The 26,934-nt window shown below is 39.3% G+C and overlaps 2 protein-coding genes across 3 annotated transcripts; both read right to left on the bottom strand.

The window, feature by feature from the left end:
- Window positions 1–8,999: 8,999 nt before the first annotated feature.
- On the bottom strand, window positions 9,000–19,603 carry LOC103705418 (actin-depolymerizing factor 11). Of its 2 annotated transcripts, XM_039115682.1 has the most exons (4): window positions 19,397–19,573; window positions 11,434–11,527; window positions 11,097–11,362; window positions 9,000–9,563 (listed from the first exon to the last, which is right to left on the bottom strand). In XM_039115682.1, the coding sequence occupies exons 3-4, from the start codon at window positions 11,342–11,344 to the stop codon at window positions 9,413–9,415; spliced, it is 399 nt and encodes a 132-aa protein (XP_038971610.1). In that variant the 5' UTR covers window positions 11,345–11,362; window positions 11,434–11,527; window positions 19,397–19,573; the 3' UTR covers window positions 9,000–9,412. The 2 variants fall into 2 exon arrangements, with proteins under 2 accessions (XP_038971610.1, XP_008787347.2); XM_008789125.4 differs by lacking the exon at window positions 11,434–11,527 and having other exon boundaries at window positions 19,397–19,603.
- A 4,658-nt stretch (window positions 19,604–24,261) lies between these two features.
- On the bottom strand, window positions 24,262–25,775 carry LOC103705419 (transcription factor MYB13-like). Its single transcript, XM_008789127.4, has 3 exons — window positions 25,617–25,775; window positions 25,299–25,428; window positions 24,262–25,196 (listed from the first exon to the last, which is right to left on the bottom strand). Exons 1-3 carry the CDS (start codon window positions 25,747–25,749, stop codon window positions 24,449–24,451), a joined length of 1,011 nt encoding a protein of 336 aa, XP_008787349.2. The 5' UTR covers window positions 25,750–25,775; the 3' UTR covers window positions 24,262–24,448.
- Between the last annotated feature and the right edge of the window lie 1,159 nt (window positions 25,776–26,934).

The raw sequence follows: 26,934 nt of genomic DNA, 5'->3' as shown, positions 1-26,934 counted from the left end.
CCCGACCTTGGTCGAGGAATCGTTCGTCAGGTCGAGGGGTCTGGGTACGCACTGTCGACCTGCGACGCTTCCCGAGATCGAGGGAGTCTGGTTCTCTACGGTCGACCCTCGGGGCATCCCGACCTTAGTCGAGGAGGCGCTACGGGGGGCCGCGAAGGTACTACCCCGTTGTTGGTGATGAGCGCCACGGGGGGCCGCGAAGGTACTACCCCGTCTTCCCGAAGCGTCGAGGGGTCTGGGTACGCACTGTCGACACTCGGGGCATCTCGACCTTAGTCGAGGGATCGCTCGCTTCGGGGATCGGGGATCGTCGACCGCTCCTGGGGGTCCACTTCGTGGCGCCCCAGGTGGAGCCACCCTTTCCACCCCTCACGGCGCCTTCCCGAGGTCGAGGGAGTCTGGTTCTCTACGGTCGACCCTCGGGGCATCCCGACCTTAGTCGAGGAGGCGCTACGGGGGGCCGCGAAGGTACTACCCCGTTGTTGGTGATGAGCGCCACGGGGGGCCGCGAAGGTACTACTCCGTCTTCCCAAAGTGTCGAGGGGTCTGGGCACGCACTGTCGACACTCGGGGCATCTCGGCCTTAGTCGAGGAATCCTGCTCCATTCCACGTCTCATCGTCTTGCGATTCTTCCCGAGGTCGAGGGAGTTTGGGACTCTACGGTCGAGCCTCGAGGCATCCCGATTTTGGCCGGGGAATCTGAGGATCACAGACGACCCAATATTAAAAGAGGATTACAGTTATCAAGGTGAGAGAACTATTTGCAGAAAAAGGAGCTGAGTCCATTGTCCTGATTGTTTTGAACCCCTTAGGGTTTCATTGGTAATACATCCGTAGATTCTCGGAGTTCCAGCTTCGTGGGATCAGAGTCCCCTCCAGGGACTTCAATTTGTACGCCCCTGGTCGTTGTACCCGGGCGATTTGATACGGCCCTTCCCAATTTGGGGCGAGCTTTCCTTGCTCGGTCGGTTGAGAAGCCTCGGCTCTCCTGAGGACGAGGTCCCCTACTTTGAAGAGCTTGGGCTTGACTCTGGAGTTGTAGTATTGGGCCGTTCGCTGTTGGTATCTCGCCATGCGAACCCGGGCGACCTCTCTCGTTTCTTTGACAAGGTCCAAGTTGCTCCTTAGCTGGGAAGAGTTGGTGTCGGGGTCGTAATGCTCCACTCTGGGAGAAGGCAGGCCGATCTCTAACGGGATGACGGCCTCAGTGCCGTATGCTAGGTTGAAGGGGGTCGGTGATTTCGCTGTAGGGCTCCACCTGAGGCATTTTGAACCTCGCGGGAACCGGCTCGTCCTCGATCTGGCGGGAGAAGGGGGACTTGGTAGTGAACTCAAAGTCCCCTTCCTGTCTTGCCTTCTTGCTGTGGAGTGCCGCGATCTGGCGCTCCAGATGCTCAACTTTTCGGTCAAGCTCCCCCACCCGTGGGATTGTCGCTGTAGTTTGCGCCAGCCCACGGCGGTCCGGGGCTGACTCCGCCTCAGAGAGTTGGGGTCTCCGGTCGAAACCTTCTCCCGGTGACTCTCTCTGGGGAGAAGCTCGTTCTCCATTGTTGGCTCTGGAGGAGCCATGCAAATTTTGGCTGGGGAGAACCGGGCCGTTGGGGAGACACTCCGGCGGGGCCTGGGCCTGCGGGGGAAGTGAGGGTAAAGCCTCCTCGCGCCGTAGGCCTTGAACGACGGCGGCCAGGGCTTGGACTTGCTGCACCAGGGCGTTAAACTGTTCCGGCTGGACCTGAGGAACTGGATCAGCTGGAGTTGGAGAATTCTGGACGGAGTGTCCAGGACTTTGCGGGGGACGCCGGGAGATGTTAGAGGCTCCCTTACTTCTCAACTTCATGACTGCTACTCGGGCCCTTCCTCTAGCGCCAACTGTTGCTGGAAATTGGACCCGGGGGCAATCTTCGGTCGAAGAGAGGGAGCGGATGTGAGTCCTCACGGCGGGGCGGCGGTCCGTCGGCGGGCGGCGTCCTCCGTCGGGGCCGGTCGGTGAGAAGGAGCAGCAGGTTCTCACTGCGGGGTGGCGATCCGTCGGCTGGCGGCGTCCTCTGTCTGGGTGCCTGCACACGAACCGGTGGCCGGGTTTTCCGGCGCCGGCCCTCCGACGGTCAAGTCAGTGAGGGGGGCAAATAGTATGGAGAAGGAAGATAAACAGTGATTTTTTGGGGGTACCAATGTTCCCCTTCCCTCTTGAGAGGCCAAGGCTCCCTTTTATATGCGGGGGTCGGTTTACCTGTGATGTAACAGGGAGAGGCCGTAGTATGGCTCGGCATGTTGTTCAGGTCGGTGCTCGGTCAGGCGAATCATTGCACTGATGTTGGCGGTATGGCCGAGATCAGAGACTTATCATAGTCGACTAGACCCTGCTGGGTCGATTTGCCGTGGAGAGCTGGGGATCCGTAGATGTCAGGAGCCACGCGCATTTATTATGGAGTAAGCCGGAGATCCGCATTAATGGTGGAGTAAGCCGGAGATCCGCATTAATGGTGGAGTAAGCCGGAGATCCGCATTTATTGTTGAGTGTGCCGGAAGATTACAGCGGCCATGCGCAATAAATGCCGGAGGGATGTTAGAGTACGGTCCTCGGACATCGGGGTTTCTCTTAGGTCGGAGGTCTCGGGGTCGGTCGTCTCGTGGCCGAGCGTTCCGAGGTCGGACGCTGACTTCTGCTGTCCGGGGTCGGAGGTTGTACGGCTTCTCTGGGGCATTTATGTCATTTGGGGGGAAACTTTATTCCCCCCAACACATAGTCACATGGAAGAATAAAGGGTAATAGAAACGGATGTTGTGGGAAAGATTATTGAAGAGATTAAGTAAACTTGAACTAGTATTTGGCAACCTTGCACCATTACCTTGCGTTATGCTAAAACTGCCTTCATAAATAGGAGAGTAGCACAGCCAGCAAACCAAATCTAAACTCAGAAAACTCATGATAGGAGGTACTTTACTTAATATTCTAATCATAAGAAAGGATATGTAATCTTGCTGATGGCAAAATTCTGACAACAAACTCACTCAGGTGCAGGCCTTCCATCAATGCATGGATTTAATGCGTTCATGGGCGATAAATATGACCGACTGTCCAGCTTAATTGCTCTAACCATTCCAATCATTATACTTCATGGTTCTCCTTTTTCTCGCAAGTTTCTTTCCATGCTCACGAGGTTACCACTTACCAGTTGGCTAGTTTAGCATTGAGGGTCTGTTTGGTTGAGAAAAAAAAAATCAAAATATTTTTTAAAAAATAATTTAAAAAAATATAATGTCTGAAAAAAATAGTTTTAGTATATTTAGTTGACTATACAATATTGGTATATTGCAGAGTAGCTTATGTTTGGTTGAACATTTACTTTTTTGAAAAAATTGTGTGAAATACTTATTATACTCTTAATAAAGAAAAAGATCATATCTATAGATTTTGATGGTTTAAAGATAGTTTTTTTAAAAAAAAGAAATCCAATATTCAATAGATTGAAAAATATTTTTCAATGTCTCTCATAAAATTTTTTTTATGAAACATAGAAATTTTATTCTTATGGAAATGCTACTTTTCCATCTCTCTCTTTTAGAAATTGCAATCAAACAAAAGATCTTTGACCACACTTTCTCCTCTCTCTTTTTCCACGAACGAGATGAGTCCTAAGGAGAAAATATATATTTAACATAGTCAAAGAAAATACTCTCTTTGTTGCAGTACCGTAGGTTATGGTTTGCATGCTCGTTTATCTTAAGACTACCACTTTGCCCAGCACTATTAGAAGACTGATGGCTATTTTTGCTCAATTATTAAGCGAGATCTCATATTTCTTATTTTATATCTAATTTGTGGTTTATGCATCGTCGCATTCTCCACCATTCTCTCTTGTTTCTTATTTTATATTTAATTTACTTATCATTTGTTTCTTTATTTGCATCTTATTTATTATGTGAATTCTAGTTAGTAACATGATACTTGAATTAACCAATGTCAAATTGGTGCATCTCTCCGTTCTCTTGACGTATCAGGCCTGTCATGTGTTAACCTTTTCGACCTGCTTGTATGATTAGAACTTCTTTTTACTTGGAACCTGTTTGATTACAAGGAGCTAAGTCACTTATATAGCCAAAACCGGCACTAGAGTTTGTGCAGCTGCTCGATTGCATATTTGACTGGTGCATTAGGTTAATTTACAGTATTTTTCATTGATTATAACTAGCTAAGACCTATCTAATATGATTTTCTATTGTTTTTGCATCCTTGATTCATGCAGGGAGGAGGATTTCAATCAATTAAAGTTATGTCAAACTAAATGGAGAAAGTTGCTCACCATAACGAATGCAACCGTGCCACATATATTTACACAGGGTGTGCCGTCCCGTCCACTTAACCGATGTCACGGAAGCAGGGAACGTACCATTTCATGTTGTCATAAAGCAGTAATCAGGTAGACCTTATAGTGAAGACTATAGCATTACAACGAGTTGTTATAATATAAACACATAAATAGAACAATAATTCTTAATTACAATATAAACAACTAACTATTAGGAGAAAGAAAAGCGAAAAATTTATATTTTTATCTTATCATATTTGATAATTTCAGAGATTATATATATTAGTATACAGATTTTAAATAAAAAAATAACATATATTAATACAGAACCCTACTATAACTTATTATAATTTATTATATAATTTATAAAAATATATTAATAAAAATTAGTATAAGTTAATATTATGAGCTTATATAAATTGTTAAATGATTTCTGAAATATAAGAATTCTATAATTTAAAACCTTGCTGGCTTCACGGGGATTCTGTTAGCGAGAGAGAAGAACAAAAAGTGAGGACAAGCTTTCCCAGTTTGAAATAAATGTAGAAAGAGAGAGAAGTTGATCAGTCCGAGGACGTTTCGAGAGACGTTGAAATCATGCATTGAATATGTTTAAGAGCGAGCTATAAAGTTGATGTAACGCGAGTAGATGTTGAAATCACACCAGGCGATGAAAGCCTTATAAAAGTAGGCATAAACGACTGAGCCCAGGATAACCGAGTGGGGCCACAGAAGAAGAGGATATGGATAAAATCGATCGTAGATACATAACACATAATTATTTCTATCCATATCGAATTTTCTTCTAGCAGAATGGAGGCTTAATAAGAGCTACTATGTGGAGATGGACTTGTCTCTTTCTTTTTTTTAAGCAAAAAAAAAAAAAAGACGGCCTTAAGTGTATAAAAAGAAGGGGGGGGGGATAAAAGATCCGTAGGCCCAATACGAAATTGCGTTTATCTGATTGAAACAAACAGGTTGCCATAGGTGTCCCCTCTCATTTCACCAGCACCAAGCCATAAAACATCCCCAGTGGAAGAAGAATTCAAGCCCGATGAATATTCGTCGACCCAAAAAACATCTTTGCCCTCCAAGAAAGTGCGTCACCTAATTATCTGATAAGCATACTAAAGGCCATGACCTGTTCTCACCATCACTTTGTCAGGAAGACGAGATTGGAAATTTCGCTGCAGAAATCCCTGCAAAAATTTCAAAGGTAAGGATGCCCTACATTAAATTATGGGTTTCGGTAGACAAAAATGTATCGAGTCTTTCTATTTGCCTACGAAATGTTCTTACCATGAAACAATGGTAAGTTTTGTAGGATATTATTTGGATAGTACCAGGCAATGTTTTGGATCTTGTGGGACGGAACTATCCTAGTTTGCCCATAGAATGGAATGTATTGTTGTCCAGTTCTGTCTCAACACTTAGAATCAAAATATTCTAAAATGTGCTGATTGGGATGCTGAAATAATGGCAAAACAGTCTTGTCCTAATGCTTAGGATAGTATTTGGTCCTAATATCTTGCAAGACATCCTACCAAGATTTGAGATTATGGTTGTCACAACTTAGGACCTCACCCAAAAAGATTAATTGGAAGGTATTATTTGAATTCCTTAGTATCGTATAAGTACCTAAGATCTACCCATTGCATAGTCTATGTGGAACTAAATATATACCTCTATGGGTCCTCAAATCTAATCACAAATATCACAAATTTAATCTAGACCTCATACTGCAGCATCCTCTATTCTACATAGGCTATGGCCCTGATTTGCTCTAATGTTATTCGTCATAACTCGAAATCTCATCCAAAAAAAAAAAGCAAATCAAGAGATATTATTTAATTTTTTTTAGTCTTATATAAATATCTAAAATTTATAAATTGTATAGCCGACATTGAGATTAAACATACATATGTATGGATTCTCACAATGGTACTAAGTGAAAGGTGTCAACCAATATCCTCCAGCTGCAAGAAATTAAATATCTTGAGGCAAAATGAAGGAAAGAAAAACTAACCTGTAAAAAGCATTCCGGTAAAGCTTGATCATTTGGTCAACTCTTCGATATATCGATTCCGGATAAAGCTGCAGGGGCAGTCAACTCTTCGACATATCGGTTAGAGGTGCGGAGCTGAGAGCCGCTTGGGTGGATCTTCATTATGCCCGGTGTATTTTGCGGACCAGTTCTATCGTCTTAGAGGGGGATTTGGCAACGGTCATCAATTGGGTCCGAGAGGCTCAAGGGGTAATAGTTGCGTTCATCCTTTACTTCGAAATATCCGAACAATAGGAGGACTGGAGGAGCTTTCCAGGCCAAGCACGTATTTCGTAAAATTAATGGGATTGTGGATTGGGTGGCTGCTTATGTAGCCAGTCGCTTCGGTAGTGTTCTGTGGGCTGAAGATGGAAAGTTGTTTCTGGTACTTCGAAGTATTTTACTTTTTAATTTTATTTTTCAGATAGAAGAAGAAGAAGAAGAAGAAGGGGGAGGGCGTGAAAAAAGAAAAAAGAAATCTCATTTGTTATCTTCTGACTGAATGCCTTACTCTCTTGTAATAAATAGTCATGTCTGTCAGAGGGAAGAAAATGGCGTTAATGGTCGGCACGTACTTCTAGGCATGTACCAAACTAAAGCCTCCTCGATTGGAGGAAGCTCATTTCGGACAAGAAGCGTCCCAACCGCCTCTGAGCCGCCTGAACCAAAGCTGGATTATCCGGTTTGGCATCAGATTGAAGTCAATTCTCCTGGAACGAATCTCAGACTGTTCTCAAACGAACCATATGCCTCGCTACTTATCGGGAAGCGGGTTCTCTCTTTCCATTATTTGAAGGTGGAAGCAAGTGGAAGGAAGAGGATCAGATTGCTATCTATGTTTTTACATTGGACTGACCGATCTACAATCATTTTTGCACAAGTGATGATCTCATGATCCCAAAATTCAAATCGAAATTGGTGTGATTTGGGTGTGCCCAAATTTTGTGTCAGGTGCTAATATTGTTAAATAATACGAAGTATATATCTTTTCTTTTAACACATTTTTTTTAAAATGTATTTTTAATAGTCACGCAATGATATATGGTATTGTTGCATTGGAACCGAAAAGAAAAGGAAAAAACAAGGACTAATCACACCAAAAAAAACCTTGACTAGGGCATTGAACTGGATACTTATGTCTCACTTCTGTAAAAACATAACATTTAAACAAAAAAAAATATGATACATAACATGAACCCAGCACCCGATACGAGTATAGTTCCTCGGTTCCTAATTTTCTATTGCAGCCTGTTCCGAGATCTTATTAGGCCACTATCCTTCATGCCCAAAACCGCTCAAACACCTACAAGGCAACATACACCCTCGGCTTGGAACCAACTAGCGGTGGGTGAATTTTGGTAACGGGAAGGAAAGAAATGCACTTTTCTATAAGTGCATTTCTAGAGTATATTGGAGAAATCCAATAAGATTAAACTGGATTTCATAGAGGAGTCGAGTCTTTTAGCCTATTCAGCCCCTTTTTTAAAAAAAAAAAAAAAAATCATCCTAGTCGTGGCCTAAAATTTAGACCTTCAATGTGATTTGGAATTAGGTTGATATGGGCCTTACTTAAATACATTATGCAATCCATGATCTCACTGAAAATTCAACTCCAAACGAGCCCTAAAGAGGAAAAAAACATATAGATTTTTTTTTAATTGTTTAAGGAGCATGTACTTTGCAACAGTTGGTGGAGTTTTGATCTTGTTTGGAATAGCATCCTTTTTCCTTTGGTATAATTTTTTTTGAATAGATTTTATTGTGGTGGTGGAAGGCTCTAAAAAATTTTAAAAAAAACTTTTTTTTGATTTTTAAATGCATATTTGAAAATAAATATAATAAAATATAATTTTAAATAATTAAATTATATTAAATATAACAAAAATAAATATAAACTGAATATACGGAATCAAAATTAGAGACAAAATGATGGAATATGATTTTGGTGAATTAGAACTATTGAATTTTGAAATTGGTGGAGATAGTTAGAATCGGAGAGAGCATATTTCTCTACCAAAAGAGGGAGAGTATTCCCTAATAGTTTAGATTTGAAAATAGTTGTTGGATCGATTAGAATACAGAAATAATAGTTCATTTAGCTCACAAATAAAAGATAAGATATTGTTTTAGATATATTTGTTAAAAATCCATTAATAATATGATTTTCAAATATTTTTTTAAGAAACTAAGGATATTTGAAAAATATTTTTTCTCTTATCGAGTAACTATGCTTCCACCCACAAGATTCTGTACAATCCATCCATCATCAACTGCAACTGACGTCCACTTTTGCCCAATTGCATGCTCTTTTTAATTTCTTTTTAATAACAAAATTTAGTGTGCAAAGCTAAGCCATCCGGGTCCATTACCGTGCCAAGCACCAAAACAAGGCTTACAACAACGTCATTCTTCTCTTAATAATCTCCTCTTCAGCACTTGTCCAAGAGAGCTCCAAAAGCTTCCAAGGTGCCTGTCTCTCCAAATAAACTGAAAATTATGAACCTTAACCCCATCATGCAAGCCAATCTACCACACAGTTTGCTTTGCTTTCCTCTAAATGAAAGAAAATAGAGAATACAGAACTGGTTCAGCAGCCAACCAACTTCAAAAAGGATGGGTTCCATTTCAGCAGATCACAAACCCTAAACTATAACAGGAGTGCATAATCACTCCAATACTTTAAAATGTTGGATCATGGATCCTTGTAGAGTTTCCCAGTCAAGCTTCATCAAGGGCAATTAAATGGATGGTTTTGGGGCACCATGGTTTGATAGGGTAAATGAAGGTGAACAGGTGGCTTCTTGACAAGGTCTTTCAAGATGAGAGATATAAACCTGAGATAATACAGAAGATGCAGTCACCCGCAACAAATATTAATCATGCAATTACAAGCTCTGTCCATAATTTTTAGATATTGATTTTCCATCAACATTATTATATTCAACCAGCATGATAAAGTTGCATATGGTTCGTAGGAACCTGATGATCCCTTCACCACTATTTTCCCGGGGTCATGACCGAATATATCCATCACGCATGCGTATGAACTCGGGAGATTTAATGTGCCCGGTCTCTAAGAACCTCAAGGTCCAATTCCGAGGGATCAGTTGCCTGAATCTCATAGTGAACTCCATCCATCTCTCGCCTAAATCGATCCTTGGAGGTCGCATACAGCATCTTAGCTCGGATTCGAGAAACAGATGGGGACCTGATGCAGAAAGATATTTACAGCATACACAATTATAGGTAAAAACAAATGAGTTCAAAGAAAAGTGAGAAGGGCAACATTAGTACAAATACTAATACCAGTATATATTTATAAAATCAGAAACTAGCAGGAAAAGAAAAGCAGAAAGTGACACAAAAAAGATTCAAAAAGTCATAGGTATTAAAGTTAGGGAACAGTAAATATTAACAACGGTGTTTTCTATGCATACAGCATGGATGGAGATACTTCAAATATACACGAAGTAACAAAGCTGCAATGGAAAAGCGAAAACAATACGAGTTAGAATCTTTACCAATGAAAGCGGCATGAGTTATACATCTTCCAATTATTCCATCCAAACTGCTTAGCATGTTGAACTTAAAGCATTATGATTGATGGTATAAAGTGTGGATCATAATGCATTTCGTTTGACAAGCTTAGCTCATTACTCTTGATGATCATCCTTTAGTACGTAAAAAGTTAGAAAAAGAAACCTAGAATGAGAAGAAAAACATATGAGGCAAATAATTATTACCAATAAATAAGATATTCCCAATAGAAGGTGACAGAGGGTTGAGTTATTTGAATCTTTGTTCACAATCTGCTCACGAGCGACCTCTATATATGCAATTCTTTTGAATGCACCTCTCCAATAGCAATATAGTTTCTAAGAACCATAAGCAAAAGAATAACTAATATGGAAACTTTACATTTGGACCTATCCTGTTCTATGGATTTCCCATCAGGTTTATCCAACTTGTGTCCGATAGCATTCTGCTCTGACACTGATTCTTTGGAAGCATGTAACCCGATCTTAGAACTCCATGTTCAAATACTTCTTTTCAGTCGCTTCAAACACCAAGAAATCCTGCTTTACCATGACTAAGCAATGATTCCAAAAATACAAGTGATTTTGGGAATGCACATGTATGTATGTGTCAACATGGGTAGGTTACATGAATATATGCTTACATATGCATATATGGATAATGTCATGTATGTTTACATGCATGCATGCATCTACATGTGTACAATATTTGTGTGCTCAAATCCACTTTTAAGGTTGCATCCAAAGAATACAATCTAGGTGCCATCATTCAAAGCTTCCAACACAAACATACATTACCTTAATTGTGATGCACATCAGTTTGTTGAAGCAATTCAGTCAATTTATACAAGAAAATCCAATTCATATTAAAACAGTTGGGATTTCTTGCTTCCTGCTCATCATTTTATATATGTCCCTGCAAACCCATCGACCTTGCTTTCAGAACCTCCCCAAAACCACTTCATTTCTTTAAAGACTGCAACCATACAGTGATTGCCAATGACAGACACAAGTCAGATAACCATCCACGTATCATGAATATAAGGCAGATGACTGCCCAACCTGCAGAGATCACACAAATAAAACGATTTCTACCTACATTTTCTTTTACTGGATTGAAATTTTATACACATCATGCCTCAGCTAACAATATAGTACCATTAACAGCACAATTAAATGGAGAACTAGCAGAAAGAGAGAGTTACCAGGCAATAAAGAAAATCTTGCTTTTCTGACAGTTCTCATCAGTAACAAAGTCAAAATCGTAGATGGCATATCGGCAATCATTTTCTGGTAGAGAAGCCATGAAATCATCATAGCTCTCAGTCGCACCTCCAGTCTTATCTACAACCACCTCCTTTCGCTTTTCATCAATTTTGAAAATCACGTACCGATGTGTCTTCTTCCTCTGAAGCTCTAAGAATGTGTCCTTGCAATGGTCAGCAACACCCATCCCAGAGGTGGCATTTGACTGAAAGAAGTGGAGCTGATTGTCAGATGTGTATAATACCACTACAGGAATTCTTAAGAATATAAGAGTACCAGTTCTTAGAATAGTAAATTTCACTTTCAACAGCACGATCAACTTTTGGAGATACATGGCTTGTCTACAGCATATCCATCACTTATTCAGCTTCTGAGGGTTTAGAGTATACAGAATGAGAGTGAGATTGAAAATAAAGTTATAGATATATCCAATAACTAACCACAAAGTCCCGTCTCAATTAATTATTTGATAGAACCCAGGCTTATAAAATGATGAAGGGATAAAACATGAAGGGGGATAACAACCCCCGGATTCAACGAGTGGATGATATCAAGGTCCAGCAAGTAAATGTTAGCATAATAGATTAGTTCCATTACCAAATCAAATGTATTCTAATAATTCATTGATCTACTAATGCCCAGATAGATAGCTCTCAGGAAAGAAAAAAAAGAAAATGCAATCCTAATTCTATTATGACCCCTTAAACCTATTCATAATGAAGTAAGGGTCCTTTGACAATAAGGCTTATTCAAAACAAATTTAAAACCTCCTAACCGAGAGTATTCCAATGCAACTTACTTAGGCAATGATGATATCGCACTCTCTTTGTGGAATGATGGAGATCTACAGGAAAAATATCAAGACATAAGAGGTATTATTTCATTTATAAATCCCTTACATCTACCCTATGGGATTAAATCCTTTTTTAAAACTTCTGCGACACTAAAGCCTACATCAAATTTGAAAATTGATAGGACTAGGAGACCTCATCGACAAGATAGGTATAAAGAAGCCATTCAAACAAAAATGAAAATAATAATATCATGGTTCGCCATATACCGGCCCGAACCGGGCGCACTGTACCTTACCGGTTCGATACTAGTACACGGCACGAAAAGTGCACCGTGTGTCGGTACACCAAAAAAACCCCATACTATACCGATATAGTGCTAGTGTGGCACCGGCACGGGGTTCGATACCGAGATGGCGAACCTTGATTAATATACTTATTGTATGGTTTTGCCAGAAGCACGTAAGTAGTTACCAACAATTATATATTTATACATATTAAAACATAAAACAATAGAGACACAAGGTCCAATTTTTTAGAAATTTGGCCTAGTTTAAAATCTTGGTAGCAAAACATGGATAAGGAACTAAGTGGTCCAAAGCAGATATTGAAAAGTTACAAACCCAAGATGAGTCCAAATTGGATGGTTGACTCAGCATCTTGAGTTTGATATGACATATTTCATATTAAGGACCCGAGAATGGCCCATTTGGGATTGGCTGACTAGGGACCTGAAAAGTTATAAATGCTAAGCTTCATATCCCTTGGATATAAGGTGGCTAACCTATCATGGAACGTTTCACCTGGGTTTCAAATATGCTTCTTGCTGAGCTAATTACAGGTTACCTATAGGATTTAGAAGAAACAATTCAAGACTTCAAGGTTGACTCATTTTAAGTTAGACCACGCTCGAAGGTTATAGACTTAAGTAGGCATTACCACTTCTATTGTTAGCCATAACAAGGAATGTTAAGGTCCAAGGTTGACCTGATTCTCAAGGGACACCAACACTAGGCCACTCGCACAATTATTTGACATAAGCCCAAGTTAACCCATTTTGGGTTGGTTCACCTAAATACCTCCTTAACTCCAAGTTAGCTAAAGGACTTCGAGAGTTACAAATCAAAAACCTATTCTGGTCCAAATGATTTAGGAGCTACAGCACTATAGAGCCTATGTCTAAAGTTGACCAATTTTTGGTTGGTTCACTTGGACTTTGAAGGGCACAGAGCTTAGAAGCACGGAGCGTGAACCAGAGCAGAGCAACGGAGCAAGACATAGATTTAGTAGAGGAAGAGATAAATTATGATCCTCATAATTGGGCACATTGAGTGGGAGCAAAAAAGTAAAATTGACACATAATTTGGATATCTGTTTCTAAGTCATGGACTGCATGTTAGGTACCAAAATTGATTCGAAGTAAAATGTCTATATGTCTACTTGAGTTAGAAATATCCAAATTTTTCAATAGCCCCACCCGAGGTTGCCCTAGCAATTATTACACCAAGGTTGGCTTATTTTGGGTGACTCAAAGAGTTGTGGAGACTAAGCTAGGGAACCATGTAATTTCATGTTAGTTATGGGATTTAGAATTAGAAATCAAAAGGTAAGCCACAACCATTTATTTAGAATTAGCTACATGACTCTGTTATTTAAGATGGATGTGTGGTAGAGCCATGAACAAGAGGATGGGACATGTGAATATTAAAAGGCATAAGAATTGCACAAGTTGAGAAAAAAGAGATGTAGAATCAATTGAGATGGTACATATGTTTGTAACAAAAATCTAAGAAAGATTCAACAAGGATGGTGCTTAAATCTATGTAACGGGTATAGAGGAAAACATGCCTAAGCTAACGTTAATGCAAGTTATGCCAAAGAAATTGGAAGACCTTGCAATAACACCAAAAGGTAGTCATTAATAGGAACCAATGGCAACTAAGGTTTGATGAAACCAACACTAGTATTTAGTCCAAAATTCTTGTTGTTTCAATTAGGCGTGAATGAATTATGATGTAGGAACCCTAGTCCAGATGCCCACTTATTAACTACATGGTCTTTAGTACAACTATTGCAATAAAATTTGATACCATGGAGATTTAAAAAAGGGCATCGTAGTGCACGAGGCTGCTGCCACTATGGAGTTTGGGGATGGTCAGATGTAAACAGCCTTACCTTTTCATAAAGAAATGTTGCTTCCATGTTTCGAACCCATGACACCAAAGTCACAATGGAGTCGTCTTACCATGGGACAAAGGCTCACCCTCATTATACCATGAAGATAATGTTAACTTAATGGTAGAGAAAAATAAAGAGGGTTACAAACCACTTATTTCATTAAAAATAGCAACATATGGATCCATCCCAAGAATTTATCTTAGATGAGCCTTATTTAGCCCTAATTGTTTTAATAATAGCCATAGCTCATGAAGTAGGCATTGTATTCTATGTTTCTTCCTTGGTAAGCACATGAAAGATTCATGTTCGCAACATAAGACAGAAATGCAATTTTCTTGAAATGGATCATGTAGAGTCTTGTAGTAAATGCCCCAAGTGGATGAAATTTATCACATTGAACATTTTGCCTAACTAAAGGAACCTAGAATAGCCTAGATTGATCCATTCTCCATGTTCACACAAGTGTGTCAAGGAGGATTCTTGTAAACTTAAATTGGTTAGGTGTTGGTCCAAGTTGCTTGAAGTAGGTTGTAGAGTGCCTTATACTAGCATTAAGTGGGCTTTAGGTAATCTAAGCTTGTGATCTTGGTCCTATCAGCTTCCATGTCAGATATTGGTTGCTAAATAAATGTAGAGTGTTGAAATTCTACTTCATTCCAGACAATTCATTAGTACCATGGTCAAAAATGGAATAAAACACTTGTGAGTTATCGCCAAGCCATCATGCTCCTTATTTTGGTGAAGTCTTAGTTTACCTGCTAGAACAGCCAAATAGGACTCTTGAATCAAACAATGGGCCCATAAGCTCCATGTTTAGACACCAAGGTCCCTAAGGAAATAAGTAACAAGGAGACAAAAGTCTCCTTGTTTGGTGATGCTTATGCAAAGAATGAGCCAAAACTGCTTTATGCAGATCAGTGCGCTAACATGTAAAGTGATAAATGAAACATAAGTAGTGAACCAACTTGCTTTCCAAATATCATGAATGCATTCAGTCCATGGAAAAGAATAACAAGACTTATTGATGCACCTAAAATTGAATGAATCGACATCTATAAAGATCTTTTCAATAAATAACAAGAGAAAGTTTTCTTCAACAAGGTGAGTCAGAGGACCTTTTTAATGAATATTTGGGCTAGCTAAAACCAAAAGCCATGTAGGGGTTCTCTTCTATAAACTCATAATGTTCCACATGGTAACAAGAAAGGGAACATGCCATAAGAATGAAAGGGACCAAAGACTTGCTCATGGCAAGAAGGAGAGAGATACGTGTATATTTGCAAAGAATCAATAGGTTACTAGTAGAAGGAAGCTGATGATTTCAACCTCCAAAGGAACCTATGTATTCCTTTGGAAAGCCAATGATAGGTGTCACGCAGTTAAAATCATGTGGTTTATCTTTTATTTCTACGCTTGTGGTGTCAATGTAATGCTCATGTGATAGAGATGGGTACTGTTAGAGGGCCCCAAAACAAAAATGTGCACCCCAAAGATGGATAAAACTATGAACCGTGAAACTTTTAAGGAAACCTAAGGGTAAACAAACACAGATAAAGCACTTGGCTTTGGAAGCTCTAGCTTGCACTAGCTAACAAGTGCTCTTTTAATGACATGAGTCCAGTTATCCCCTAAAAAAGGAGGCCAATTTACTGTCCTTTAAATATATCAAAGATTTAAATTCAATATGGGGATGGAGACATATGGCTCAATAAATGGATGACTTGTTCATTTAGAACCTATACGAAACCAAAGAAATTGAAAAATTCCCCAAACTAAGTGAAGATAGCTTTGATGCAAACAAGTAAATAATTAACTAAGATGAGGAAAACAATGCATTGCAACACCCGTGTTTAAAAATGCGATGCATAAGGCTATGCTGATGTGATCCTTTGACTGCACAGCATTGTCTATATCCGATAATTATACGCGGTCAAACCTCATATGGACCAAAAAGGCAGTTTACTTTGTACTAAATGGCTATATATGTGGCTCAATTAGCATTTTATATCTTCACATGTGGCCCTCTTAGCATTATAGGGCCAAATATGTTACTCTAAATATAGTCGTTGCTATTAGTACTAAGTAGTAAGTAATAAGCACTAATTGTTAGTAGTTGTTCTTATTAATACTGATATTAATTATCCAAGAATTATCATTGCTATTGTTTTTATTGCACTTAATATATTTATTTATTTTTATATAGTTAAAAGAAAGGTAACGGCATATCCAGCCCACCTACTACAACTATGCAGTCTCTTGATCGCCTGCATACTACAGCTGCCTTTTAAAATATTCGCAACAACATTCCCGTATACCCCTTGTTGCAAGAGTATTTTATATACAAAGAAGTTCCCTCCAATAAGCACCATTTATAATGGGGTCCACTTAACCTTGGTATCCATGCAAGTGAATGCAAGATGATTTTGGTTTTCACAAGTTGAAAAAGTGAATTAGAATGATGGTCAATCACCATATGTCTCTTCTGGACAGATCTCAGATTACATTAGCATGTAAATTGATGTACATGATGGAACCACAATTTTCACTCAAAGCTCCCTCAAGATTAGGATCTGACTAGTTATATATCCTTGGCGCCCTTCAGGATGGGCAACAACAATCGCATGCCCTCCGTGTAAGATTAGAGGCTAACAATGGTTTTGAACTAAAGGTATCTTTTAACTTAATCTGGCTTCCTAATGTTATTCTAAATAGGCCGAGGTACTATTCTATGAACTAAACCTGTGATCTGGGTTGATTACCAAAATTTCAAGTCTAGTTCCACATTGCCTACTTGGTCATCCTTAATCAGCGTTCTGGAGATTTAAAATAATTTCAAGTTAAATGGGGCTCAATAAGAACTCAATATTCTATTTAAATGTTCATCAGCAACCTAATACCCACTAAGCTCAAATCCTAGGCTAACTAGATTGCCCAACCACATCTTGAATCAAGCCCGAAAAAGCAATTAAGCTTATCACAATTAGTGCTATCCCAATTGTCCGTTTTGGATCTACAAGAGGATTAAGAGATTGCTCTAGAACTATGAAACGGGCCTAAAAAAAAGTCAATTGGTAGTGTTAACAATTTAAAATAGGTGGCTGATATATTTGGAATTTTCGAAATAATATATATTTTTATTGTTAGAATTTAGAAGTGCTGATATAAGAATTCCAAAATTCTATTCTTTTATACTAAGGTTGTAGTCTACAAACTGAGAAACAAAGTGAACAGATAAACTGAAGCTTAAGCCCATCCCAAATAAGAGCATTCCCAGACATGGAAGGATAAATCCTAAAGCACATGCAAGAACTAGTTTAACCTTAAAACTTTACCAAATAATCTCTAGCCTAACTTTCCTTTTGAAAAGTTTATCCTTTCCTCTTCCAAACCCGTTACCAAGAAAAAATGGGTAAAAGCTTCTTCTTTCATCAATATAAGAAATCACTATTAGGATTCAAAACCAACCAAATTACCTAGCCAGTTCAAGAAAACACAAAGTCTAAACTACATGGATTTCAGTATGTGTTCGCTGCAGGTTCATGTTGAAATACCAGATCCCTTTAATCTTTAAGGATTTCTTCTTGCAAACTTATACCCAAGTGTCAAACATTTCTAAGTTCCAGATGCAGGTACCCTTGAATAGCCCAAAGCCTTGAACAACCACCAAAACTTAACCCCACAACCAAAATAGAATCCTACTCTCATAATTTACACTAATGAAAAGTTATGATGAACAGATTAATCCACCTCTTTGTTTCCAACACATTTTCCTTAGACTCCAAACCAAATTGTCAAATACAATCGTATATTGGGCTATCTATTAGACAACTACTTAAAAAGACTCCAAACCAAATTGTCAAATACAATCGCATACTGGGCTATCTATTAGACAACTAGCCAGATAAACACAGACATGTTTCAAAGGCTCTTGGATTATAAATCAGTTTCTGCATCTGAACTTGATAAATAGCACATATCAAGAAGGTGTTAGAGGATCGAGGACTTCTAAAGATGACCCCATTGTCTTATTATGTCAAAGATTAAGTTGCCCCCACTTTACGAGAAAGTTGGCAACAATGGACAAGATGTAACAATTACACTTAAACTCTCATTTTGCATGGCATCATTGGATGCTATAAACTTGCAGATGGCATTGGCTTCAAATAATGAATGCAAAACTTGGTCGATTTTATGCACATAAGTTTAAACTATTAACTTGTATGACAAATTTCAACTCATCAATAGAGATAACACAGACATTTAAAACACAATGATTTGGATCTGACTACCAATGAAAATAAGAAAGATCGCCAAAAGAACAGTAAGATTATAAAAAAATGTAGAAGGATTTAATCAGAGTCATCAAAAATGAAGGCCAAATTTGGACCATGGTAACATCTATAATGCCAAGACACTTCCATGTCTGATACACATGACAGAGGAATTGCATGCATCCTTTTGTGCTAGAATTACATAAACTAATGGATCATTCAGTTGCATCAGAATGAAAATAAACAAAATCTGGAGAAAAAAAAACACAAATTATAAGAAAAATTCAACAAGACAGTTCTACAATCCAATCAAATTTCCAGTATGCTCTTTTCAAGCACTTCAAAATTTTAATATGACAGCTAGAAGGAACAAGCAGTACCACTATAACACATTAACAAAATAAACCTTTTTTTGTAAAAGGAAATTAATAAGAGAAACCACAAGAATCGAAACATGGGTTGCAAAGAACTGGACAAATTTTCAACAAATAAGCTAAAACAAAGCATCCCGAGTTCTACAAATTGGAAGCCCCATAAAATTGATCAGACAAAGTTATATATGTATCACAAGGCTCCATTACTAAAACCCTAATCCACTGAGAACTACAATAATAGCAAACTTCCTACCCCCGTGCTACACTACAGCAAAAAGGCCACTTTTTTCTCTAATCTCTATCGTAAGATCGAATCTCCATCCCATCCCCACGAAATCCAAACCTTTTGTAAGGGCCCGATCACCCGATCAATAGATCTACTGACAGCACGAATACCAGAAAGCACAAAATAAGAGTCACAACAGATCTAAAACCAAACCCGATTCCACTTTAATCTGCGGAAAAGCTGATCCCGCTCTAGATACCCCGAAAAACCTCACAAGATAACATATTGAAGTTCAAATCCCTTCGATCCACGAGAGATAGATCAATTCCAAGTATCCAAAACCAAAAAGAAAAAAAAAGGATCCACGAATCTCGCAACAAATGGAGCTGGAAAACTTACACACGATCGAAGCAGAGCCATGGAGCACTCAAACAGCTCTCCAGTGGAATTAGGAGGGGAGGTACCAAAGGGATTGGCTCACAATGGAGGGGAAGCAGATGGGTTCGAAGATCTGTGGGCAGCTGCGGCCCCTCGCTCCCAAATTTGGATTGAGAGAGAGAGAGACGTCGTCACAAGGGAACACCGAGGAAAAGCTCTGCAGTTTTGGGCCGTCTGATAGTGTTGATGAGCCTTCTGAGACGGCGTTCCGTTCCATCACGTAATTTACGTGGCAGCCATCCAGAAGCTTATGCAAGATTTTTTTTTTTATTTTTTATCTCCGCAATAGATGGAAGAAAAACAAAACAAATAGCAGTAAAAAAACAACAAAAACATAAGATAACTACAGGATTTAAAAACTACGAACATAGTCTACGCCCGCTGCATGTGTTTACAGCAAAAGATTAAATTCTGAAAGAAGAACAAATTCCATATGAAACTCATAACCAACATTATCATCTGCCAGCCAATTCACCACAAGATGGCAGATGACTGAAAGACCACTTACGTCAGTCTTACACCGAAAAGCCAGGACGCGGAAGAGCCCAGCCACTTTAGGCCTATCAATCTTTGCACCATGTTTTCCAAGATCGTGGCGAAGATCATGGTAGGCATGATGAAGCCGTTGCTGTCAAATATCATTTGTTAGGAGCAGGAAGCTTTTGTGGGGGGCAGGAATATCTCTAATAATATCTTAATTGCCCAAGAGATGATGTGGAATCTGCAGCGGGCCCCAAGGAGGTGAAGTCTGATGGCAGTTAAATTGGACATGGAGAAGGTTTACGACAGGATTCGATGGGACTTTCTCAAGTGAGCATTGAAGAGTTTTGGATTCCATGAGACCTGGATAGCCTCGGTCTTATGTTGTGTGCAAGGAACTATCTTCTCCATTATGATCAACGAGACGCCATTGCTATTCTTCCAGTCCACCATTGGGCTTCGCCAGGGTTGTCCCTTATCCCCGTACATATTTATTATCTGTGCTAATGTGCTCTCCCGTGCCTTGCGGGCAACTTGTCGAAATCGGGAGCCGGAGGCCTATGCACCATCCCCTGGTGCCCGACCGATCTCTCACCATTTTTTTGCAAATGACTGCCTCCTCCTCCTGATGAGGGCGAGGGCGAGGGATGCGTTGACCCTCAAAGGTGTATTGGTGGACTACTGTGAGGCTTCGAGGCAAAGAGTGAATCCTCACAAATCCACTATATGCTTCAATCTAAGGATGGAGTTGCGGGTAAGGCAGGAGATTAGGGGGATTCTCGTGATGCAGGAGCAGGAGGGGTTGTGGAGCTACTTAGGGGTCCCTAACTCAAGGAGGAGGCTGTAGGTGTCAGAGTGCTCTGGGTTGGTGCAGCGGATGCAAGACCGGCTAGAGCGCTAGAGGGCGTCTTCACTATCCATGATGGGCAGGCTGATGCTAGTTAAGTCGGTTTTGAGTTCCATGCCAATTTACCTCATGTCCAATACTATTGTTCCGAAGACTGTGCTGATAGGGATTGAGTGGCTTCTTCGGAACTTCCTTTGGGGCTCGCATGGAGGTGGCCACGGAGTGCAGTTGTTGGCTTCAGAGAGGGTCTGCATACTGATCCAGGAGGGAGGACTGGGAGTACAGTCTCTTCTGGAGAGGAGAGATGCGCTAATTGCTCATCATGTGGTAAGGCTCATCCTTGAGCCACAGAGATTTTGGAGTCAGGTGATGACGACTGGGTATGGCCGCCCCTAGACTGATAAGGTGGCTTCGAGCAGACAAAGGTGCTCTTACCTGTGGCGAGAGATATGCAGATACGTGCCCATTGCATTGGCGAACACTAGATGGCTGATTGGTGATGGGTAGAGTGTGGATGACCCCTGGGTGGACTCTCTTTCCTTAAGACTTTGGCCGACTTTGGTAAGCATTGAGGCAGCAGACGGACTTCAGATTTGCGATTTGCTGGAACCGGAGGAGGCAGAGTGGGATGCTGGCAAGATCGGTCAGCTGTTCGGAGAGCATCTTGCAGAGCGGGTCCGGTCCCTTCCGGTACCGGAATGTGCTGGTCCGGATGTGAAAGTTTGGAGCATGTCTTGTAGTGCCAGTGTTAGAGTGCGTGACATCTATTGTGTCCTCCAGCATGAGCACGGGCGGGGGCTAGACTGCGCTTGAATTTGGAGATTTGGTCTTCACTTGTGGATAGCACTATTTCTATGGAAGGTGGCCTAGGAGTGACTGCCGACGAGATCGGTGCTAAGTAAAAGAGAACTAGGCATCTAACCCGAGTGCCCGGACTGCCCGGTGGAGGAGATCGTAGATCATGCCCTGCTCCAATGTGAGCAAGCTAGGGGAGTCTGAAGGCTTGTTGAGATCTCGCCGGATTTTCGGAGCCAGCTAGCCCCTTATGCAGGCAATTCGTCGATGGGCCGACACCCCCTAAATGCGACAAGTTGATGTTGAGGCAACCTACACTACTTACCAGATCTGGTAGACAAGAAACATCTAGACTTTTGGGGAGAGCAGTCCATCTCCGAGGGTCATTGTGGAGCGTGCCCAGGTATAGGCAGCTGAGATCAAACATACAGACCTGTCATATGGACCTTTGATAGTTCGGAGCACCTGGGGCTCTCTCTTTGATAGCAAGAAGTTATGTAGTCGGGTTCTTAGCCTTGTTGCTCATGACCTCCCTAGTGTAGGCCCAATGTAAGACTAAAGATAAGCCTGCAAGGCTTTTCACACAAGCAGATGCCAACCAGTTGAGATTGTGTTGGACATCATTTTTACTTTTCAATTTTTAAAAATAAAAACTACACGTTTATTTCTATTTTTTCTAAATTTTTAAAATACAAAAATATTTATCATAGCCTATTGCTTTTAAAAAATAAAGATCATCAATGATAGTGTCAACTACATCAACAGCGCCGATACTAGTGGCGGCGGTGGCTACACAGGTGAACAAAAGTCAAAAAAGAAAACCCTAGCTTTCATATTTTACAAATTATAAAAATTGATATAAAATAAAAATAGAAATAATAGAACCAAACATGTTTTTTCGTCTTGATTTTATATTTTCTTTTAAAATGTGAGAATAGGAAAAAACATGATGCCAAATATAGCCTGAGCTAATGGCTTTTGGCTAATCCTCTTTTATTTGAGGAACTGAACTGGCAATATACAGTTTAAATATGATGAATTTGATGCATATTATGCGAATGAGAGATCATTAACGCTGTATCTTCATGTTGGAGTAAGTTCTCATTCTAATTAAAGTTTGTGTTTGCTTAATTTCATCTGATCTAATACTAATAAGTCTATGTCTTGCCTTTGTTTATGTAGTTTGCCACACAGATCTAAGATCATGCGTATATCAAAAATATTCCAACCATAACACTAATTTGAGATCCTCCACTATTTTTTTCTGTTTTGGGCAAAGCAGTCAGATACCGTGACGCAAAAAGCCTTCATTATTAGGCATGGATTGTATTGCAAGGATATTGCACTAGAATTGTTTGCACACAACAAAAATAAAGGGTGTTGTAGGAAAATTTCAATTTAATTTACTCATGTAAGTCGTAATTATTTCAAAAATTTCTCATGTCGCCCATGCAGAAGTTGGCTTGGCTTTTATTTCTTGGTAAAAAGAAGTGGATTGATTTGCTATCTACTTTTTATCAGATCCTTCACCAGCTCAAAGCCTCATAAATGGAGACAGGTAATTGACTTAAAGGTTCATTTGGTTGGAATATATCAGATTAGGGAGCAATATGATAATATTTAAAAATTATTTATCTAAAAAAATGATTAAAAAAATAAATTTTACCATATTTGGTAGGTGGAAAAAATAGTTTGAAAAATAGTATTGAAAAAATATTACTATATTCAGTTGAAGGTAATCTTGTATAGAAATATTATCAAAATTCCAACACTGCTTTTGAATAAATAATTCAAGTAATGCTTCTTTTTTTTTTTGTTCAGTCCATTTGTTGGCCATTTATGGTCATGAAGGCTATCAATATAGGATATTTCAATAAAATTATATTTACATGTTAATAAATATTTTTAAATTATTTGAACATATATTAGAAAATATCTTTCTTATTATAATTAAATTTTAGTATATTTTGGTATATAAATAAATATATTAATTACTAATAAATCCTATGTTTGATTTTTTTTGATAATTAATAAATATTAATTATATAATATAATTAATACAATATAATATAATATAAATGAGGGTCTTTATATTACCTCCACTTCGTAGTCCAGAAATAATACATTTCCATGGTGGTATTTGTTTTACCCTCTCTTTCATGAAAATAGATATGAGTCCCACCATTTATTTTATCATCTCTCTTATTTACTTTTTCTTATCAAATATGATAATCTATATGGAATTTATTTTTTCATGTCAAATTACTCCTACCAAAATAAATCCTAAAAAATAACTGTTGGAAGATTAGAGATGGCAGCGAGTCGGGTATGGATCAAGTCACTCATACCCATACCCACCCCCGCAATTACAAACGCCGTGTATTCATCTCGGGTCTGGTAAAGTAGATGGTTCGAGGTGGGTTAGAATGGGTTAAAAAACTCATCATGCAAACATTCTAAAATAATTGTCACTTTAGAAGGGATGATTTAGATTAAGGTTGTATCGGGATGGGTTCATAGCGGAGGCATACCATTATCTGCACCCGATCCGAATCCACTTCAGATATTTTATCTAGAATCTATATCTGCCTCTGAGTTTAAACGGGTCGCATAAAATTTGTCCCATTCGGATCAGATCGGGTTGGATATCCGATGGGGTCGGCTATAATTGGGACGACGATGACGTCGGTATTGAACAGGGCTAGAGAGAGATGATGATATTATTGTTGATGCAACGATGACGATAGGATGACGATACCACTATGACAAGATACTCAATATGATGGTTATAATTGATTCGAGCGAATATGTTACCTACAACATTGACTCGTGCAAAAGTTGGGTATAGTTTTGATCACCATACAGCTTTTGCAACCAATCTACAGCTGATGTCATCGCATTGACGGACCTGACGCACAAGATTCGTGGCAAAACGTAGGCAGGGTCTCTTTCGACAATAACAGCGAGACCGGATCAAACTCCTCCACGACCCCACCATGACATCCCCATGGACCAAGTTGCTTGACCGCATTGGCATCCATTGTTCCCCACAAGTCAATCTCTTCCTCCAAGCAACCCAACCATCCCTTGGTCTCACCCTCCCCTTTTGAATCTCCTATAGAGCTTGTTGCATTGTTGTGAGCTCCATCTTCCACCACTGGACCCACCTCAGGAGTAAGGAAGCAGGAATCATCATCTACCATGCTCCAAATTTCTGAATCGATGGGGATTTCAGGTACTTGGATTAAGCAATCCTGGTTGTTCTTGCCCTCACAGGATGTTATGTGTGATTCCAATGAAGAGATGCTTGAAGACTCTCTACAGTCATCCACTGAAGGTTCATGTCCTTCTATTCGCATGTTGCATTGATCTGGTTCCATGAAGATTTCAGTCATTAAGTTCGCCAAATCTCGACTGGATTCCACCTTCAACGAGTTGTTCTTTTCTAAATTTTTTATATTATCATCATTGACATATGAAATGCTGGATTTGGAGGGCGAGCTTGGATTTGGGTCTTTAGTCTTGTTGCTTGAAGGACTGGATTCTTTTGGTGCCAGTCTCTTCTTCAAGTGTGTATTCCACACATTCTTGATCTCGTTGTCGGTCCTCCCAGGGAGGCATGAGGCGATTTTAGACCATCTGAAAAAACATTTGGTAACAAGTTAATTAAGAACCTGATACAAGCTGAAACATAGTGATAAAATGGACCCAGTGACCGAATTGTTCATCATAAAATCTTACTTGTTCCCCATCAACTCCTGAAGTTTGATGATGGTCGCCTCTTCCTCTTGCGTGAAGTTGCCTCGCTTTATATCAGGCCGAAGGTAATTAATCCACCTTAGGCGGCAGCTCTTCCCGCATCGAAGTAAACCTGAAGTGAATCAACTCGGGATTACTTTCTTTTAAGGAAAACATCATATGTTACAGTCTTCGGATTATGTCTTTCCAAATCTCTTATCTTCTTGCATCGATGGGAAAACGAAAGGAAAAGCAAACTGTAGTAAAACTTGGCACTGAAAGGATTAGAGTATGTAATCAACAGAACAAATAAGCAATTACCAGCTAGTTTGGGGATAGCATGCCAATTCTCGAGACGATGCTTCTGGATGTAGTCTGTGAGCTTCATGTCTTCTGCGGGCGTCCATGGCCTCTTCTTCAGCCCGACCTTCTCGCAGCACGGCCCTCGCCCCATCCCTCTCTAGATCTCTCTCTCTTGGTGTTTTGAGTTCTGAGAGTGGATTCAGACAAATATATATAGAAGCGGACAGAGCAATGGCTGCCACAAAAGTATTTGCCCAAGGACTCGTGTTTCACACCCCGGAGATTCTCGTGACTTTAGGTGTTTTCATTTCAACAGTGAAAAGAGACGTGACAGGAACATACAAGTCGAGCTGGCATCTTTGTTTTTTTTTTTTTTTTCTGGAACCCGGGTACCAGCTTTCACAAGATTTTGGATCAACAAAGAGACGAGCAATGTGAACTAGCAGGGAAGCAGGCTCAGGTCTAGAAGAAGTCACACAGCCGGTGGGTTGTCCTTTGATTGCTCCCTTCTGTGAATAGTGCCACATCGATGGTAGAAGCGAGCTAGCTAGTGATTTTTTTATGAGCCCTTTTGTGACACATCTTCCAAGAGGGACCCTGTGAAACATGAAACGATGTGCAACATTGACGAACTCAATGATGGAATGCATGTCCTTGAGGTCGAAAATCTTAGACTAAAGGCTGGGGACAAAAATATTTGTATAGAAAAAATTGGTATATTAATATATAGTTAATATATTACATCCATATAATATATATGATATTGTATTATAATATTTTATTAATCATATTATTATTCAATGATAACTTTAAATTATAATAGAAATATATAATTGTACTTATATTTATATAATGAAAGTATTTAGTGTCTTGCTTCTATTTGCCTCACTTTTCTAATCAAAATAATTATTAGTATTAAAAAATATATTATAAGTACAAATAAAAATATTAATTCTATAATAAAAATAATTAATATATCTTATAGGATTAATAATATATAAAACTAATAAATATTTTTTTATAGAATATATTCATAATTATTATATAAATAAATATTAATATATTTATTATAATATAAATTATATGATTAATAAATATATTTTTATGGAATATCTCAAGGCAAATTTTGGTATTATATGATGAGTGATCTTGAATTTTCATGAAATACTAAACATGTTACTCATGGATATTTGAAAATCTTTAATTACTGAAATATAGCATACCAAATACGGTAATCTTAAATCATCGGAGATCAAATTACTCTAGAATAAGGATCAACGATAATCTAAGATCACCTCGGCGATTCTATTTGGGTCACCAAACACGACCTTAGACT

This window comes from Phoenix dactylifera, unplaced genomic scaffold (assembly GCF_009389715.1).
Source record: "Phoenix dactylifera cultivar Barhee BC4 unplaced genomic scaffold, palm_55x_up_171113_PBpolish2nd_filt_p 000007F, whole genome shotgun sequence".
In the NCBI taxonomy this organism is placed as follows: Eukaryota; Viridiplantae; Streptophyta; class Magnoliopsida; order Arecales; family Arecaceae; genus Phoenix; species Phoenix dactylifera.
The sequence above is the reverse complement of the archived record's forward strand: the minus strand, read 5'-3'. Positions and strand labels throughout refer to the sequence as shown.